The sequence below is a fragment of the Colletes latitarsis genome, chromosome 10, assembly GCF_051014445.1.
Source record: "Colletes latitarsis isolate SP2378_abdomen chromosome 10, iyColLati1, whole genome shotgun sequence".
NCBI lineage: Eukaryota > Metazoa > Arthropoda > Insecta > Hymenoptera > Colletidae > Colletes > Colletes latitarsis.
In genome coordinates this window covers 26597797-26619245 of record NC_135143.1, presented here as the reverse complement: position 1 = coordinate 26619245, position 21449 = coordinate 26597797, and the positions used below count along the sequence as shown (strand labels likewise).

Sequence of the window (21449 nt, the reverse complement as noted above, 5' to 3'; positions counted from 1 at the left end):
GAATCAAGCCGCACCGGTCGCGCTCGCTCGCGTTGATCGCGCGCGCGCACTTGCCTAACACATGTGTGCAGCGTCCGTTTAGGCGAGCCACCCCTTTTCGAGGCGCGTGTGCGCGCACAGCCCCTGTGTATCCCGTCTCTGGGTCTCCCACACATCCCCAATCGTCCCGTACACGCGCAGTGGGTGCAGTTGTGCGCGTGCGGTGTCACAGAAGCCCGACGAGAGTCCACCTTCTCTACCCCTGCGAATTAACCCCACCTCGAGACCGCAAGGGAGGGTTAACCGTCGACGCTGTCGATTGAGCACCACTGTCTCGCCATGTTCTTCGATCCCCGTCCCGATTGGCTCCTGTTCCGACGAACAGCGACGCGGATTCGCGGAACCAGGCCACGCCTCGGTCGACGATTCCTGGACCACCTCTTTCAAACCGAGTGTCTTGGCCGAGTAGTTGTGTGCAGCTACAACAAAGGCCACCCCGCCGAACGGCCAGCCGACTTAGTCCTCGTTGGCACGACGCACGCACAACAGCTTCGACCTTAGCCGCCCGACTATTTTGTAGTTCCTTTTTTGGCTCACCGTGACTCCACGGACCGGTCGGCACACGAGTGGACCGGGAGTCCTCGATCCCGCTGGCTCGATGATCCGGCGATCAGGTAGATCCGTGCAGCCAACGAGACACTCGGAGGCAAATTAACCGAAGATAGATCGACCGGGATCGCTCCAAGGTGCATACCGGATAGAGGATAGCGAACGTTCCGTCAAACACGCGATGCCTCTGGAGGTTTTGCGAACCTAAACAACCGAACTGAACCACCTGGGGAGGAAGAGAAAGTCAACCAACAGTGTCCAAGGAACCATCGAGGATCCGGTTTGACGGTTAGTGTTGTTGCGCGTCATGAGACGCACCTCGAACCGATGGTATCGGTGTCAGAGTCGTGTGCAGTTCCGCGCGGAAACTGTTGTCCGTTGAACAATTAGGCCAACCGTTCGGAAATAACCGGAGGAACTTTGTGGACAATTATCGAAGTGGTGGCTGAAGGATACTTCGGAGCAAGGGTCGCAAATCCTGCCGCGTGGTAGCGCGACGACGTCACTCAAAATGTATTTTCCGATTGAGAACACGTGTCCTGAACAGTCATTTCGCGTCACGATCGAGTACTAAGTGCGTTTGGGAAGGATCGTTCGGGAGATCCTTTCGTCGGCGACGACAGTGGCCCAACCAGTAGCTGATCGAAGGTCAGACGTTCGGATTGCCGACGATGGATTCGCAGCAGCTCGTCGAAACAGCCTCGCAGAACAGTCAGGACATCGTCCTGCCGAAGCCAGCGAGCAGCACACCGAGACACAGCATCGACGCGATCCTTGGACTGGCTAATAACAAGAGAAGTCACCAAGAAATGGAGGATACCGCGCGGGACACCCAGGAAAACGCTGGTAACATTCTCTTAATCTTCGTTTCTACTGGTCAGGGAAGAATCTAGTTTCTCATCGTTTGTTAATATTTTGAAGCGTTTTTGTCAGGTGGCAAAAAGGACAAGTGTCTGTCATAACACAAAATGTTACTTTTCGTAATTAAAAAACGCTCAATCCTTGTTTCCTAAATTACAGACGTAGGAAGATTAGAAATTTCCATTAAGGCAATTTGCTGGAGTGGTACTGTTCGACGCAATTTTACTTAACGAAGTTAATTAATGATACAAATAAATTATTAGGTTATCCATACCCATTCAAGAACTACCCTCTAATTTCTGTCGTACGTTCTATTAGCTTTTGTTACTCCCACGTCTATCAATTTCCGATCTAATACGTATATTGGACAAACATAAGCGGTTGTTTGTGCATCAGTTCGTCGATTCGAAGCACTTGCAGTTTTCGGAATCGTCGTTAGCCAATTTGCTTCGACGATATAGTCAAAGAAAACTGTACGCGGCACGTTCTGTCCGACGGGCACGCATGAGTCGCACGAATCTCGTTCCTCTTTGCTACCCCTGTGTTAGATCCAGGACACTGGATCCCAAATCCCAAAACGGCTCAAGTTACCCCCGGAGACTTATTAACAAAGCAGCTTCGATCAATCATTTCATCCAATTATTGGGTTCGCTATTATCCCCCGCTTCAATCAAGACTTCGATTTAATCGTGAACGTTGATCGAACCTTCGTATCTATATCGATCTTTGACATTTTACTGATAATTTATCGGCGAATGCGGCTGGACAGAATTATTCTATCAAGCTTTGATCGCATTAGAAGCGATCTAGCTTGATATAAGTATAAAAACTTTTCAATCTCTCGAAGAGTTTTTGTTAATTTCTTTACAGTCCTTTCGTACATTTTCCTATCTTTTCAGGCTAAATTAAATATGTTCTGTTTGTAGAAGAAGACTCACCGACATTGAGTCGAGACGTACATAAAACTATATAAATTAGTTTGTTATCGAGAGATTCTTGAATTTTTACCGTTGTATTATTTTTGGATATTTCTCGTAGAATTTGTTTAAATTTTTTAACCAATATTCTGATCGATCGTCAGCGAACATACCGATTGTTTCGATGCGTCTCTTGCAATTACCGGAACAAATAAATTGCTTTTCCACGTGCGTGGCGGTATTGTTTCGATCGGGGCAATTAGTAATGCGCTAGTTAAACAAATTGAGATGACGATCGAGATAATTCTGTCGTGAAAACCTTGATGCGTTTCTGGCGCGATTCGTGGCGCGACGTTAATTGGTGGAATGCATTAGCGCTTTCGGCACTTCTCGTTAGAAATCGGAATTAGAAATCAGGTAACAATTACGGTGGATTTAAATCACGATTTTCTGACTGGTGCTTTTTTTTCTTGTTAGACGATTCATGTGTACATTAGCTTTATTATATGGTTTTCCTTGGACTACAATGCCCGTCGCATTTTATCGAGATAAGTCACTGCAAATGCACGGGAGTAATAAATCATTCTTTATGAAGACATGACCGACTGAGGGAAGGTGATATTGTTTACCAGTCACCAGTTGATGATAACAAATGCTAATCGATAATTGAGACTTCCGTGATATTATTGCAAACGTAACGAACGAAAATTAGTTTTCGTATTATACTTTTTGAGTAACGATTTTTCCATAATTATTTCTCTACGTGTTGCTGAATATACGAGCCTGAAAAAGGAATCGAGGAATTTAGGGTCATTTATCATGAAAGTAGATGACATAATATCCAGTTCACGTAGGTCCGTAAGTAAACTCTGTTTAATTTTTCAGCTTCAGTAATGCGAACGGCTTTATTTGTTAATCTTGTGCATGGATAAGTCATTAAGGACTAAAAGCGTACGTTATGATTATGCACGAAGTAAAATAAATAACTTGTTACGTACGCGATGTTTTACAGCCACAGTTTTATTAACAAGGCAAGCATTTGTCGTAATTATTGTTGTGTAAGAGCTGTCGCAGAATCATAAATTCAAAACGTGATAAAAGAATTAGACGTAATTAATAATCTTTCTTGTCTTGCAATAGTGGTCTGACGAATGAGTGCAAATAGGTAATTTGATTTATGGGAATAGAAAATTGTATATTACTTCGACAGTTAATGCAGTTTATTTTTCAATAATTATGCAAAGAAATCATTTTTAATTATTTTTGCTATTCAGATTAAATATATTAGATGTTTTTACAATTCTGAACTGTCGCATTATGCAATGTAGGGTTAGCTACATGTTTGTTCCTATTTTTACTGGTACTATATGACCCTAAATTTCTCACCACTTGTTTTAGATATCCAACTAATAAATACACTGTGTATACAAACTTACAAGTATTACAGAATTTATCAAATAAACAGTATTCAGCAAATATGAAAACAAATAGAACAATAATCCTTAATAAATGTTTCGCAATCGTGCAATATTAAGGCCTATGTAATATTTAAAACGTATGTATTTTGTTATTTACTAACAGGGAAATAAAACAGTCACGCATACGGGGGGCCATAAATGGTCCGTTTGGTGCTTAAAGATTAACGGTCCGTGCAGGAATTGCGCAGATGGCAGGTTCGAGATAACTAGTTACATATTTCATTTTTCTATGAATAAATATTCAGTTCGCCAATGCGTCCAATTTATATATTTATCTCACACGCACATTATTCATTATTCGCATGCTAAACGACCAACTCTCTTAATCAAAACATAGCAACGAATCATTTATTGGATCGTATTTTAATTAGAATCGAACCATAAATTTATTAACACAAAATAATTCGCTATCAATCGTTCTTACCGTCCTCCACTTTTTAACCACGCAGCGAACTAAAGATTTTGGAATAGTAGTGTGAATAATAGTGTATAGAAAAATTTCGGAGTAGAACAATTAAGTTATTGCTTGTGAATTGGAGTGTCAAAATAAATAAAAAGTTAGTCGGTGGGAGCATGTTATATTTACAATTTTATTTTTCATTCCAATTACTAGATAGACGAATAAATACACAGTACAATAATTCATACTGTATGTGGATATTCAATTAAGGAGTTGCTCGAATAAGTTTGCATCATTTTATTCGCGATTAACTAAATTAAAGACTTCCGTATATTACAATCTACAAATGAATATTTTCGATTGACATTCAGCCTGAATCTAGTTTTAGGATAAACCTAAATTCTGGTTTTGGAGTTGCGTGGCAATTCTATCTAAATAACGGATTAAAAACTGTTAATTCGACATTTTTATCTGCGTCAGACCTATGTTCAAGAGTTTCACTTCGAACTCCGTTTCATTTTTCTTGTTTCGATCATAAAAAAAATAGTTAAAATCACTTTTATTTCGTGGAGGTAAATCTTTCGTCGCCGCCTGGTCCAAGGGTCGAGGGTTAGGCGATCGTCAACGATCGACGATCGCGGTAAGACCGTCCCGTTGGGAAAGATTTGTCGAGTCTATTTTCCAAAGTCCAACAAATTTCCATCGTGGAAATCAGCTGCATCGATCCCTCATTAGCTACTTGTTGACGTTTCGATAGCCTTTCTCGCCCACCCTCGGTGCTCCTTCTTTCTCGTTTCGAAACGGCAGCACAGCATTGTGCAGTGTTTGCAACGGACGACGTTAGCGTATAATTGAAAAATCGTTAGTATCGCGGCGATCTGGTTCCCCGGTGGCACGCTACCGTGCGCGGGCGCTAATTAGTCGTCCGGAGGCGATGTGAAACGCGAACCTCTGACTGTATCGGCCCGTCGAAACGTATCTCCGATAATTCCAATTTCGAGAGTCGAACCGTTGTCGTCGACTTCGCTCGTATGTTTGTCGTTGCCCGTTGCGAAAACGGTGCCCCGGCCACCGATTGTCGTTTATAATGTCACTCTTGCCGCCGTATCGCCAGCAAACGGGTCGCGCGCCGCCATCGACGTAACACTTTCGCCCGGAAGGGTCGAAATCGACAAAACAATTTCGTACGGGCGCTGGCTCGTTTTTCAGGCTGCACACAGGCCCCCGTCGAAAGCCACCGTCGAGCGAAAAAAATTACAGCCAGAAGAGGGCTCGTGCATCGAGTGGATCGACGAAGGGGCGGTTCACCGCGCGAATCGCCGACCATTTCGACGATGGGAATTAGCGCGGTTCGACGCCTCGTCCCTACGTCCGGTTAAGGTTCGTTCGTTTGATCCACTGTTTGCGATATTAAGAGCGTTTCCTCGTGTTTCGTGCCGGGGGATGAACAAAAACAGACACCGTTTAGGACTTTTCGGGGAGAAACCGGGGGACAGGATGGATCAGGAAACTCCAAAAAGTGGAGAAACCAGGGAATTCGCATATGTTGTTTGTAAACGTTGATTATTATTTATTTACAGGTGTAGAAATTACCCTTTGATACGAGTAAAACAGAATATTAGGTTTGACAAGATGTTTAAAGGTGGTTAGAGAGCTATATAGGGGAACCGTTTCACACTGTTCGTTTACGTTAATACTAAAATGATCCACGCAGTTTCAAACTCTGTATATTCCTTCTTCCTTATTTTTACACTTAATTTACGCGTTTTCGAGGGAGTTTGATTAGTCTCACGTATGAATACTTAATGATCAGGCTTACAACGTTCACCTCGTTGATGTAGTTCCAGAAATTGGGCACCTTATGAACAATATCGATAGAAAAAGTAACGAATATTAGCGGTGGGTCTACTGTATTAATTTAATTAATTATAATTCAATATAACTTAATATAATTTCACAATAAGTACAACTTTTTACTTCGATCCCTTAAGTGCATCTCACCAATCATTTACATAACTATTACTAAAAAATAAACATTAATATAATTGTGAAATCAGTATTAGTATTAGCTTACTGTTAACATAGAAAATATAAGAATGTACATTTTTCCTAGTTCCAAAGTGCCCATTATATCTAAACTCGTCTTAGAAATTCCGTTTTCGTTGAATCAAACTAGATTCAAATTTATAAGGGAACATGTTACAACATATTTGAGTACATTAAAATTGAAACTTTCTAAAGAAATATAAACAGAGTTTTAAATTTAATTAAAAATATTTAAACATTATTAGAGGTCAAGATGCTATATAATCATTAGTGTAGCTACGATTCAATGAATAAATAAATTATCCCGAACGACTTTACAATTCAATATTCATTTAAAACAAGTGCACGTTTAAAACCTCGAATTTATTAATGTCGCGTAATGATTTAATGCATTTTGAGTGTCGGAAAAAAGCTTTAAGCGGAGTAATAGTGTCCTTAAGATCCGTGCATGCGATCCTCCGCGATAATAAGCCCCGTGTAATCTCGTTGCTCGCGACCGGTGTCGGTGATCGATAACCGAGCGTTTTTGCATAATGCACTTAACCGTTTGTCACTGTCCACTCATGGTTCGATTGATTTTATCGTCTCCGAGATCGAGACAGATCGACTTTGCGCGCGGACGAGAGAGAGTCGTCATCGACGACTCTCCGATTTATTTGACCATTCCGTTGGCGTCGGGGTTTTTTTCTTTCTCTCGGGACGATTAATGCGTCGCGATAGTCGCTCTCGTATTCATTATTCGGCATTGATGCGCCACCGCGGCAACTTAGTAGCCGAACGAGTCGTCGTTGGTTTCAATGGGAGCGGAAGAGAGGCGAAAGAATTAGAAATCAGAGCTTCCGGCAACCACGCGTACCGAGAAATAATTAATGAAGTTCGATTAACGAATCGCGCTGCGGCGGTTCAGGAAGAAGATAATTTTACGGAATGTTCGCAGTCGGTGATGATCCAACGTCGACTGCTTCTGAATATAAAATCAACTTTAAATCGTACATTTATACGCGTTGAGTTCTTAAAATGAATTCTTTTGATTCAATTTATATGAATTCATATGAAAATCTTTCTTGTGGATCATATACTTTGGAAGTTATACGAGGTAGAGTCATATGACTCACCCTATACGTATGTATACGAGAAACAATCAACACAAAATATCATCGAACAATAATATTGCGTGGTACAATATTAAAGAATATAGCAGTGTTAAAAATATCACATAACAAACTATTACAGGTAAAAATATCTCACGATAAATTAGCACAATACGACACACCACCGATATGTGTGGTGGGGGAGGGCGTAATGAGTCAAGCGTAAATATACTATGAACCCTCCCATGCTTTCACTTTGGAAGGCACAAACACACGTATTGCTATAGTAAACAACATTCGCTAACGCCGAGTAGGGAAAGTATACAATCACTGACGAATTGAAAACTTTAAAGTACACATTCATTAGTCAAATTAGTGGGAAATTACAAAATATCACGTAAATTCAAGGAGATTCTACAGCAAGATGTAAATTTATTTGTTTACAAATTCTATGCAGCTATTTTTTTTACGAGAAATTAGTTTACAAAGATTTACTGAGAATCGAAGGGGAAAATATAACTTTTCAGTTATACATGTAAATATGAAAACATTAACGAAAGCGGATAATTTATACAAATACTTCAAAAAACCCCACTTTACTAATCCTAAATAATAACATAAACTGATATAATTACCTTTCAAAAAATTAGATTTAATATTATTAAAAAATACAAAAGTGCCCTTAAATTACGTGAAAATTTATTTCTGATTTTTCTTAATTTTGATAATTTCGTGCTAAATAAAATTATAACTAATAGATGTAGTAAAATAAATTTTTTTGCTTTGAACTAAATAGGTTAGTCACTGATATATGTATAAGTGCCTGGCAATCGAAGATGATGTTAATGATGAGAAATCGACAGACGTTCCATCGAAGTTACAATCCCAGATCACGTGTAATAAATAGTAGTCACGAACGAAGTATACCAATGAATGCCAATGATAGATGGACGACTTTCTAAAATGTTTTGTATAGTATAAGAGAGCTGCACAATCATTTGGGCAATCCTACTGATTTACTTTATTCTAAAATTATAATGGCATCAATGGACTACTTTTCTTTCGAGGGAAAATTATCAAACTATCAGGTCATTTCAAAAGTCCACGTATTTAATTAAAAAAAATTGTACTCAAAGATCGTCGTTCTGTTGGTCTTCCTTCCCATCCGTACAAATTGTCCTATAACACAATTTGCTTAAACAAAAATGGCCGAGGACTCGCGAAATGACCTGACACTTTGATCCCGAGAGAAAAAATATTGACAGTGCCGTAATTAGAGGGAATTTTTTACCGTAACGATTCCGTCGGCTAAATCGTATTAAGTATCTGCAAAACGAAGGGGGTCGTAATGTCTTGATGAGTAATCGAGCCACTTAACCCTTGGCGCTCCCGGAGAATTCAGAAAATCCGGGCGGTGGTGGCGAGAAAATTGAAAGGAGAAATCGAGGAGCGACGTAAAGCAAAACGCGGATAAAAGTGGTCGGTGTGTAAGAAAAGGAACGGGTGGCTGCTTAGCCGGGGCCCAGTCTTGTCCCGCTAATCGAATTATCATTAATTATGATACCGTACGCGAGAACGAAGAAAAGGTAAAAGGCAAGGTCGGCCTCCGCTAATAAGTATGATGGAAAGAAGGGAGGAATGAACCGGAGTGGGGCGAAAAAAGAGATAGATGGAAGCGGCTTTAAGTCAGTCGCTTCTTAAGAGCTGAATTGACGTGTCTACTAATGGATCGCGCCTGCCCCATCTACTTTCTTCTACAGCCTCTTTTTCGTCGTCTTCTTCTTCTTCTTCCACCTTATCTTCTCCTTCCTCGTGTACCGCCACTATTACCGGCGCGGCTACTTTCGTAGGTTTAAAACGGATCTGTTATTCCTGTCGAAAACCTTCTGCGCGCGCCCCAGTCATCGGGGGAATTCATAAAGTCATTAAACGTGAAAGGTCGTCGTGATTTTTTACGTCGTACGGCCCACCGGTTCTCTCGGTTTCGTTACAGAGTAATTATATTCCAGCGCGCAGAGTACGCGTCGTAATTGAATTAATTTTCAATTAACTGCAACGATTAAAATTTCGGCAACGTTTCCTTTAGCGATCGAGTCTAATGGAAATTTTTATTTAACTCGATGGGAGGGGGAAACATGATTGTACCTGGGTATTCGCGTCGGTCGATTCGAGCAACTTGATTCGGAACGTTTTCGATTAACGGTTTTTTAAGTCCTCTTCGTAGCAAATGTTACGCGATTGATCTATAATTGAAACAAATATAAAATTGTACTGGGAAGATATATATGGATATATTGTTAGATACCGACGATAAAGTTTAATTCTAAATTCTGTGATCAAAAATAAATCGAAAACGTGCAATGAATTTTGTTTGTACGGTGCTTTTGTTTTGTTTTATTTAACGATATTGAATCATAAATAGTAAAAAAATGAAGGCGAGGGAAATAAAAACTATTATTTTGCAACCTGACCGTGATTTATCCTGACAAGTTTCAAATTTTGTTCGCAATCGAAGATTACCCAAGTTATCAGAGAAAAAATCATCTAATAGTACGATTCGATCATAACAAATTGAACAGTTAGAATATATAATATTAACTCTGATCGCAATTGCACGAAATTTACATAAATCATGCTCTTTTCTTCCTCGTGCCCACTCTTCCATCTTCTTCATGCGTGATTTGAACGTCCGTCGTATGATCGATAATCATCCCTCGCACGATCTCGTTGCGTAACTTGATTGTTCGTTCCATAGAAATATATAAATAGGACGAAAAAGAAATACTATATTATAGTGGTATACAATATGTGGTCCGCCGAATGATTTAATGCGTTTAATGAGTATCGAATAAATTAAAAAATACAACAGAAAACTCTGTTAAATATAGCACGCGTAAGGCTGGCTCACCGAATAACAGAGTCCATCAAGTTTTATTTTCGAGAAATGGGTGAAGATTTTAGACTTCATCGTCTAGATGTCTGTTAACAAAAATTTCAACAGATATTTGGCAGAAAAATAATTGGTGTTATTGCAAAGAAATGTTTGAGACACATACTTTTCTGCATTTAAAATTTTCGTCCCCCCATGGACAGCGAGAGGTTGGGTTCTTAACTTTGGAAAATACTGATTGAAATTGTGCACCCCTGCCATAGAGGGAAAAGCCATTAAACGGCACCGTTTTGCTCGCATTTTCATATAATCGACGTTTTACTCGCTGTCGTCCGTTTTAATCCCCCCCCCCCCCCCCCCCCCCCCCCCCCGCATGCGTTTAATAAAATGAATCTCGTCGGAGCACGCGATTCGATCCTTCGACGTGTACGGGAACGATCGTTAAAATTTTCAATTAGAGAAGATATCAATCGGCCCCGTAACGCGCCACGACCACTTCGAAATCGTCGATCGTTTCGCGATAGTTAGCGCGACGTCGAATGCGTCATGACGCTCGCGCGTCCCAGCCTGGCTGCAACGCCTTAAGGCCGATTCCCACTGTAGCAAAAGTCGATAAACTTTCATACAAAAATAGTCGCAATTCTAAATAAAATAAAAAAAATGAAAAAACTGCACACACACACACGGTCTAGTAAACGTATTCCAAAAGAGAATGGGGGACATTCTTGCAATAATCGAAATAACCTGGGCAATGAATAGTTTATTTTTATTCTCTCATTTTTAGACAATTAATAATATAGCTGCAAAACCTGTTGCTGCCAATTTCATTATTTATTACTTAGAATCCGACTAATTTAATTTGAATTCGTCATATTCCTAGAGTAATTTCCTAGGGACGACATCTACACAGAACTAGTGATTGTAAATAAAAGCTAATCTAATCTAAACTTATCCTTTATTTTCTTTTGAGCAATATGGTTTACAAATTTGAATAAATTACATTCTACACATATCCAATACAAATTCCGTAAAAATATTCTGAGTAAAATAACGCCACTTCTCTTCGATGGTTTCTTCTAAGAAAGAATATTTGTCGTTAGTTTGACGTGCTTTTGGCTTCCGTAACGCGTAACGCGTGTCAACCTTAATGCGAACACACGCATTGTTTAGAAAAGTGCCGTTGCTCGGACGTCGGCCATAGCGCGAAACGGCCTTTATCGAGAAAAGGTTGTCCGATTCGCGAGGCGAACGAGCACCCGATGAATTTCCCGCGCAGGAATGTAATTCGAAGCGACACGTTGCCAAGATGAATCGGTCGCGATAGGAGAATCGAGGGGGGAAAAAAGAGAAAAAGAACGAAGGAGGAGCGTTAAGTGTGCCGCGATCAATCTTGCCTTGTACTGGCGCGGACCGAAGATTAATGCACTTTCAAATTTCATTAATTCCTCGCTGCATAATGAGCCGCGCGCGGCGAACGAATAACTATCCTTAACGCCGCGATAATGCCGGCGAGGCTCAGCGGCGTAATTGCATCAATTCCTTCGTAATTCGCACAATTATCCTTTCTGATTTTCCGGCTGGAGCGGTGCTAACCGCGCCCAAGCACGCTTCCAATTAATCACGCGCGGTCTTAACGGATCTAAGCGTAATTCGAGTACCGATCGAGGCGGAGATCGCCCCGAAAACGATCGACTTGTCTGGAATTTGCTACTCTAAGATTGCGTTTCTAACCGTGAACGTGTCGTAGCGAGTAACCGCGAAAGTGCAAACTCGATTGGATCTTCCCCGATAAGATATCCCTGGAGGATTGGTTATCCTGTGTTTTATTACACTGACAACACGGGAAATTTCCATGGAGAATTATGAAATATTTATTTTTATTGCGGACATTATATTTGAGAATCTTAATCTGCCACTATTTTCCTACTTTTAAATGTCGTAAGAAGTGCTAACAATACTTAAAATTCTCTATTAATTTGAAAACGAAATTTATCATACTTGAAAGAGGATAATATAAACTCATTTAGAGCAGCATTTTTTGAGGAATAGTGATCGTTCTGAGTAAGGAGTTTATGAGCTTCAGAGTGTCAGAAGTGGTCCATAGAAAAGAAGGGTTGAAAACTGATTCGTTTATACAAGTTCTTAACTGAAAATATTCATAGAATATAATGTAAAATGAATAAAAGTTCCCTGGATTCGACTCTGATAAATGAATTCAATTGGTGGGATAGTTCGCTAATTAGCTAGATTCTTTTATCATGATTAACTGTAAACCCAACTGAATATTCCCCATGTAGGATAGGTCAGGCTTCACTCTATTGCAATACTTTAAGACATCATTGTAAGTTCATATGGTCCGCTAATTAACCAGAGAATTGAATTAAAATGGTGTCTTCAAATAGTACAATAGAATAGAGTCTAATCCATTTCATATTGAATTGGCCAGCCTCTATTCTATTAAACTACTTGAGAACACCATTTTAGATTAATACTGTCTTAATACGAGAATCTAGTCAAAAGTACGTATGTTACATATTATAAAATAATTTATTTGGTTGAGATTTGGTCGTTATAAGCAACTATAATTTTGACTGGATGTTTCACGCGTGCTCTCGAAATTTCATACAAGATTAATGTTCACATTCTCTATTAACGTAAGAGTCTAGTTGGAGATGTTATCCGTAGTATTCCAAGATTAGATTCACGCGATGTAAGCAATTAGAGTGCCACAAAAAGATTATGATCGAGAACTTGTCAGACATTATGGGATAATTCGCTATTTAATCAGGGATCTACTCTCACTAGGAGTAACTGTAATCTCAAGTGGATGTTCGACACGCGTTATCAAAATTTCGTGTAGGATAAGGTAATTACAATCGAAGTTTTCGGATACGACAAGTTGCTATCATCGATATGTTGTTACTTTAATATATGAGTAATCAGATTCCTTTAGTTGAAACATGTACATTGATAATATACGAACAAACATTGTAAAACCAACACTTTGATTCTTTATACTCTACTATATTATTAAAATGGTATATTAAAATTTTTAATACCTATTTCAATTACATACGTTGTATGTTCCTGTCATATAAAATTCCTTGAATTTTTCTGTATTGCGTTAAATAGATAAGTATAAAATTTGCTCTAATGATTAGGTCAGCAAGTAGAACATATTTATTATAAATAAAACTAACGAGTTATACAACTTGAATACCATTTTTGCAACCACCACAATCGAAGTTGAACATGATTTTGTAATCGCTATACAAATGCTGAAACCTTCGTAGTTAAATATACTCTGTTAATACGAGAGTCTACACGAAAATATCGATTGTATTACACGAAAATTGCCTCACACTGTGCAAACAATCAAAACGCTGCGAACGTGTAATATATTAAGGAATAATCGTTCGCTGTTTAATCGAACATCTCTTATCGCGAGTGACTGCAATTTCAATTGTTCCACACGCGTTATCGAAAAATCCTACGGGGAAAAGTAAACGCGTGCTCGACTTTGCAACTCGAAGATTGCATTTCCACAGCGAGGATAATTGGAGTACCGTAAAAGGATCGTAGTCGTGAACGTGACATTACCTTGTTCAACAAATAATCGAGCAATTGTAATTAGGGATCCTCTGTTAACAGAAGGGATTACACAAGTGTGTTGATTGTACTCCATGCAGTTTGCATCGTGGACATATTATCCTATCACTGTACAGAGAATCTCTCGACAAGAGACTACTATTTCAATTACACGCAACAAACATGCTAAATTCAAAATTGCACTAGTCACGGCGGAATGCCCGTTAGAATTACATTTTCCGCGAATCATTCGTATCTCTAATTACAAGTATCCCAAAAATACGATAGAACCGTGCAACAAGTGCGTAGGTCGATGGAAGAGAAAACAATTAACAAGGGGTAATTTTTTGTTTGGTCCGTGCTGCATCGAGTACCTTGAAATCATTTCCTCGGTCACAGTTTTGACAGAAAAAGGTTTGCTCGAAATTGTACAAATTGTTTGGAAAATTAAAGAACACCGACCTTGACAAAATAACTTGTAACAATTCGTTTCGTGGATAACTCGTGTAAAATTAATAACCACGAACCTTTTTCGGCAAGCACACGACGGAAACGAACAAAAAGTTATATGTGCACGCTACAATTGTAAATAACAATGGTGGAACAAAGAACTAATAGGGAGGAAAATGTTCCCATTGAAAGGAACGGCGGAATTAAAGCGGTCGGGATAGAGGTAACGGCGTCGCGGCGCTCTGGAACGCCGCAGGTAAAAGTGCTTTGTTAGGGGGAGTAATTTCGATCGCGTGACAAGGGCAATATAGCACGGAGGGAGGGAGGCACGGGCAATTACGTGTAATTTCATACCCATTTATTGCCAGGATAGCTCGTTTTTCGACTGCTTTTCGAGCCTCGCCAACAGCGATCGGCCAGGATCGGCAGAACTCGAAACAAGCCGACTGCCTCTAATTAATCGACGACTCGCGATCGATTTCGCCTCAAGGAATGGGTATTCGCGATATTATACGAGAGAGCACCATAATCTATCTGCAACTGACGATATTCCATATATTTCGAGTAGTTTTTTTTAAATTAAAATTATTGAAAACCTTTTTCGCAACATATAATGGCTGATCGAAACAAAGGAATATTATAGATATTTTTATTTGTTTGATACTTTATAAACAGTTGATTTTTATTATGAGACTTATTTTTAAGTTTCTCCAGGTGCATCGAACAAATTAAATTCAAAAAAGAGTAACCTATTCTCTGAATTGGGAAGTATATTAGGAAGGTCTAAAATCTGTAAAATCGATTATAATTAATGAACAACAGTAATCGTTTGTTTAGAGACAACTCAACAGTTTTTATTTACAATCGAAAGTAGAATATCTGAGTTTTCTGAAAATAAATGTGTTGTGTATTTTTTCAGTTTTTAAATATATAGTTATTACAAGATTATTAAAGTTTTCTTTTATAGCTGGTCTAAATTTCTTTGTTTTTAAATGCTATCTTTCAGTTCACTAATTCGGTTTATCGTCTTTCCATCATATTTAGTTGGATGGGATTAATTAAATTTTACTGTGCTTAAATTATACAACGAGAAAGTAACGAATTAATCTTTTTATTCAAATGAGTCGAAATAAAAAGTAGAAATGGATGTTACTTGCAGAGAAAATGAATGTAGTGTATTACATATACAAACGAAACCCATATATTATATTATACGTGATAATTAAAATCTCATATAAATACATCTAAAGATAAACACTATGTTTAATACATTTATTACACGTGTACACGTAACGCGTAATTTTATTCATAGCCATTATCTTTAGGTTTATTTATGTGTGACTTTAATTATCGCATATAATACATATTGATAACGCTTGCATGTTTTACGCTTTCACTTCGCTGCATCGTTTCGTTTTGCAAGTAACGCTAATTTCTATTCTAAATTTCAACTGTTTTAAAGAAATAAGCTTCCGTGTGTTTTCGATTACATAAATTGTATTCGAAGAAAACATATACACAGTAATTTAAGTGAATGACCATCTTGTGTAATCCTTTTCTTGCTACACCAAATTAGTTCATCGATGCTCCTTTTATATCGTTCGTACATTCATATTCAAGCAAAACATAAATATCTCTTGTTAAATTAGACTAATAAAGGACTATAAAGCGATGGTAGAACTATACTTATTATACTTTATTATGACACTTGCAAGGGAAAAATAAATTTCTTAAAAATGTTTACTTCTTTTTAACTGTTAAATGCATAATTTCTCAAAATCTAAGAAAACAGGTTGAAACTACCAATTTATATGCTCCAATATCGGGAGTTTAACAAAGTCCTTACGCTATTGTAAATGATACAAAATCCTAAGTTTCAACGATCGAAAGCTGTCATGTATCGTTGGCTAACGATATCAATTAACTTTGTCGCAATCGAACGATATCGGTTTCCAGGACGTCTTAGGAAATTATCCGAAAGTTTTCCAACGCTGTTGGCCCGACTCGCCTCGAAGTCTCGAAACAGAGTTGAAATTACCCTCATTCGAATCCGTGAACTCGTACCGAGGAATTGATTTTCTGTTTACGGCAGTCAAGATAATCCCGTCGCTGTCGCGAAAGATTGACGAAGTACCTGTAATACGAAGCAAATTAAGTGCGCCTTCGTTGTCAATTATTTTGAGAGCACCAGATATTCTGCATCGAAGTTCTCGTCGCTCGTCGACACTGTAAATATTCATAGAAACCGACTGCATAATATATCCCCTTATTTTTCTCTGTTTATTATTAGATCGTGTCAAATAAAATTACCATTTCCACAAATTCAAGTATTCTATTTTTGAAAAATTAAATTTTATATCGTTAAATTACTTTCCAAAGTCATTGAATAGATTGTGGTTTCGTGTAGATGCTATTTTAGGAACATTTGGATCTAATAAACTCCCCGGGTAAATTCATATTTAAAATGTAAGGGAAGCATCGTTCGTCATCGTCGAACCATTCAAAATTTCGTCTCCATTTCGATTTCCGCGAACGTCCGGGAAATTCTGTTCTTTCGTGCACGAGTCGCAGTGACAAGGACGAGCTGATCGCAGGAGCAGGGCGAGAGGCGCGCCGATTTAACCGAATTACCGTTGGATCAAAGCTCACGAGTGGTAATTGGCGCGCAGGTGTCGTCGATCAATCGTACACCGAGCGTCGGGGAAGCTATTTCGCTCGGATACCGAAGCGTTCTCGTGATCGATAGCAGACAGGGTTCCATGCCTAGACGAATCCAATGAGACACATCATCGAACGACGATACAGCAACAGACAGACACGATGGAAGGGGTTGGAGCCAGGGGTGTCGCAGACACAGGAAACGGAGACGCTAGTGGCAGGGTGTTCCCCGTGATTCGTACGATGATCAGCGATTGGACGCTTTACGATTGAAAATCCGAGCACAGTACTGCCTCTCTTTTTGCGATCGAATCGCGAACCACGGATCTCGCGTGAAAAGGTGAAACTTTATTCGAGAAACTGGCGGAGCGCGAACGAGTCTTTAATCGAAGGCCATTCTACGTCCAATCAATCATTTTTCTAGTTTCGTAATTGCTAAAAAAAAATACTAGAGAAACGTCTTTGCCAATGAATTTCTTACTTTGGAATTGTTAAAGATAAATCGAAGATGTGTATCTCTAATTTCAGAATGAAAATATTTTTACAAATATGATCTAGACTCGACGTTGTTAGAGTCAAGTAAAAATTGATGAAGATTGTAAACTTGGAGAACCTCTATTTTTGAAAGAATTACGAAATCATAAAAATGATGATTTAGAACCCCTCTGTTGTCGAAAGTGAATCAACGCAAGGAAAGATGAACGGTGGAAGGTGTGGCTCAGTCGCAAGAATCCGTGACGCGAATTGCTGCATACAGCGAGGCACTAGTGTACCGCGCGTATTCAGAAGAGGGCGAGAGAGAAGTAGAGGGTGATCGTTGGCATCCCAGGGCACAAGTCGAGTCGCTCAGAAACGCGTGTACGCGAGAATTCGTGTTTCGTGCTTGCACGACGTCGATGGAGAGATTGTAATAAGCCTCGCATGCCTCGGAACAATTAAATTATTAGTAGGTACATTGTGCACGACGGGGTGTTTTATTGCGTGGCAGGATCCGGTTCCTGGCCTGCTTTCGAAGCTCGCTGAGCGTTCGATTTCTTGTAGGATCGTTGCAGACTCCCGAGCGTTACGATCGCACGTGATTATAGTACACCCATCTAACATGTTAAGAAAAAGCAAAGTATGTATCTAGGCTGCTCCAGGGTCGATTACGTTTGGAATGTAGAAATAAATATTCAGTGTTGTTGCGAGTTTGTGGGTCGGGCAGATAATAATGCTTCAAGTTGTAACATTATATTTCGATCATTAATAAGTTTTTTAAAAAATTAAAATTGAAATTGAAACTAGGTGTAAAAAAATACTTGGGTGTCTAACTTATATCTAATAGCTCTGCAGATATAAAATAGGAACAATTTCTTTTTTGGAAGATAAAATAAAATTCATGCAATAAAGTACCAAACTGATACTTACTTCGGACTAAATACTTTCCTTAAAAATTGATCAAACATTGATTTGCTCATCGTTGCTTTGATATTTGCAATTTTCACTCTGAGCAAATATATAGCAAAGTTCTGAAATTTTGTAGACCGGTAAATGGAATACTAAATTAGTTAAAAATCGTATATTCACGATGCTGTCATCGTATACTTAGAAGCGTTGTTTCGAATCAATTTTTTCGCGGCACTTACCGCGGCTGTTCTCGGAGCACGTTTATAAAACACCGGGTGCGCATTCACCTACAAACTCACACCAACCGCGATCGACCGTCGCACGATGCAGCCCGAGATATCCCAATAAAGGCTGCACGCCACCGAACAATTAAATTATTAAGTAGTAACGATAACGAGGGGCACCCGCGTTGATTACTATTATAACGAAGGCAACGCGACGCCACGAATTATAATCCCTCCGCAAAGAACTCAAACAAACACCGTGGCTCGGTCATTCTCGTACATTTTTTCTTTTTTGCATTATGGCTTCCAGTTTCTCGGCGAAGAAACACGTCGCGTTAACGAGACCAAGGATTGTTAGCCAGCGAGAAAATTGCAGTTAGCCAGGCTCGCGATGCGAGGCGATTTATAATAGTCGGAACAAAGTTTTATTATAGCTACATTAAGAAACATACGTATCTTGCAGAATTTGTTTTCAGCGTAAATGTGCCCTCAATTTCGCTATAAACTCCAACGACGGTATTTTATAAAATAATGGGGCGAATAGTGACATTGATCCAGAGCTACAAAATACCGGAAATGCAGAGTTCGGTGCGCTTGAATAGGCGTGTCGGACACGAGGCGCAATATATCAGATTTTATAGCACGCCTGACCTTAATATTTCTTTAATTTCTTCGTAGTAATTAAGAATTCGAAGAAATAATCTTATAAAATACCAAAAACTACGTAACGTGAATAAAAAGATATCGTGTAGGTTTGGATCTACTGATTTTTCAAACTGGAAGCCATTATGGTAACTGTCCTTCAAAGGTTAAAACGGACCTTTCAAAAGTAATAAAATGAGCATATCCAGAAGGTGAAAAACGTTCTGTATATTATTACAGTTTCGATTAGCTACGGTAACAAATACAACAATAATCGTTCGAAAATTATTTGATCGTTTTTGCGAGTGAACTGACACTACTCGATCACCCTCGTTGATTACTATCGTAATAAAGGCGACGCGAGGCCACGGATTATAATACCTGTGCAAAGAACTCAAACAAGTACCCCGACACGACCATTGTCGTATAGCTTTTTGCAATATGGCTTCTAGTTTCTTCGCAAAGAAATATGTCGCGTTAACGAGACCGTGGATTGTTAGCCAGAGGGGGAAAAAATTGCAGTTAGCAAGCTCACGATGCAAGGCGATTTATAATAGTCGAAAGAAGGTTTCGCTGTAAAAACACTGGTAAACATAATGCATACGTTACGATGGAGATGATTAACTAACGTTTGTATAACGTACAGTACAGTTGAAAAGTTTTCGAACAGTCAGAATCTTCAGAATACTTTAATATAATATAATTTGTTTAATACTTTTGTCTTCTGTTTGATATTATAGGTTTGCATTGTAGTTTATTTTTCATACGAAATATTCAGTTAGTCTATTATGAACTTGAAAAGGACTACGAAAATCGGCAAGACATAATCACATTGAAATGCAAATAAAAAATGTCCAAAAAGTTTCTAGGAATCCTAAAGAAAAAATTGTATTTATTTATTATTACATTTATACATTTTTTCATGGATATATTCGTAAACCATTATATTATAATATACAAGTGTATAAATTATGATAATTATGATAAATTTTCATTCGTTCACCATGCAATGTTTCATCCTATAATTCAAACTTTCATTTTTATTCAAAGAATAACGAATAAACAGCTGTTTATTTTCATTCGTTATTCTAATAAGAATGTTGCCTATCTCTCCCATTGCTTAAAAAAATTTGCTGACGAATTTTAATTTACGAACGAAACACAATCAGAAAATAGAAACGAATGTAGAATATTTATTCGTAATTCGTGAATAAGATTGGGCCAACTTCGTCTTCGCGAGTTTAATTAAGCTCGTGCGTGTTCCTTTGAACGAACTAGATAATTTGTAACTCGGGTATCGTTTCAATTAACGCGCCTCGAGATGATTACCAGTACGTTGACCCGTTTAGAAGGAAATTTTATCCCCGTCGCAAGAACTTGATGACAGCTTAAGAGCCTTTCGCCGAGCGTTCTTAAGACGCGCGAGCGCGATCTCGCTCTCTCTCTCCTCGTTTGCGTTCTCGCCACCGCTTTGACAATTTAATAATTCGATGCCGGTACGCGAATAATCGACGAACCTGATACTCTCCTCTCGCCAATCTAGAAACGAGAGATCACGTTCGCGCCGTTTCTTCTTCCTTCCAGTGCCACGCCGAGTCTCCGGCCGTTTTCTCGATCCCAACTCGAACGGGGAATAAAATTCATCGCTCGACTACCGCGCATCGACCGATCGTCGCTAGAAAAATCATTATCCGATCAGCCTGATTCTTACTTACATGCTGCTAACAGCTCTTCGTCGAACGATCTCCCGTAAAACTCTGCTAATCCCCCGGAGACGAAGAACGCGACATCTTGGTTTAAAACAATCCGGTAAATTCGTTTTCTTGATACAGCCATTACGAGCAAAGGCTGGTAGAAACTGGTTCATTCTCCGAGTTGGTAGGACGTGTAGACTCGTTTTTTAGTTAAAAATTCTTGAAATAGATGTTTTTATTACACTAACTGGGAATTTGAAAATTGTCTGAACTGGAGACGGAATTGGGTTCGTAGGACCTCGACAAATTTGCAGAAAATTCGACAGATATTTATTTAAAACAGAGACCTAGACGACGGTATAGGATTAAGAAATTTTTATACTCGACAGTATATATTTTTTTAATCGGTAAACGAATCGTTCGATATATTATATTTATTTCCATCAAAATGAATAAAAAATTGCACCCAGCATATGTCGCTCAGACGCAGTCCCTTAAGTCAGACATTTAACAGCGGATGGTAAGTTTAAGAAATC

At 38.9% G+C, this 21449-nt stretch overlaps 1 protein-coding gene across 1 annotated transcript in view; it reads left to right on the top strand.

The window, feature by feature from the left end:
* Nucleotides 1–1259: 1259 nt before the first annotated feature.
* Nucleotides 1260–21449, top strand: part of LOC143346450 (retinal homeobox protein Rx1) — a 68287-nt gene continuing 48097 nt past the window's right edge. Inside the window, exon 1 of the mRNA XM_076774549.1 lies at nt 1260–1434. Coding sequence (XP_076630664.1) covers nt 1260–1434 — 175 coding nt within the window. The remainder of the gene's footprint in view (nt 1435–21449) is intronic.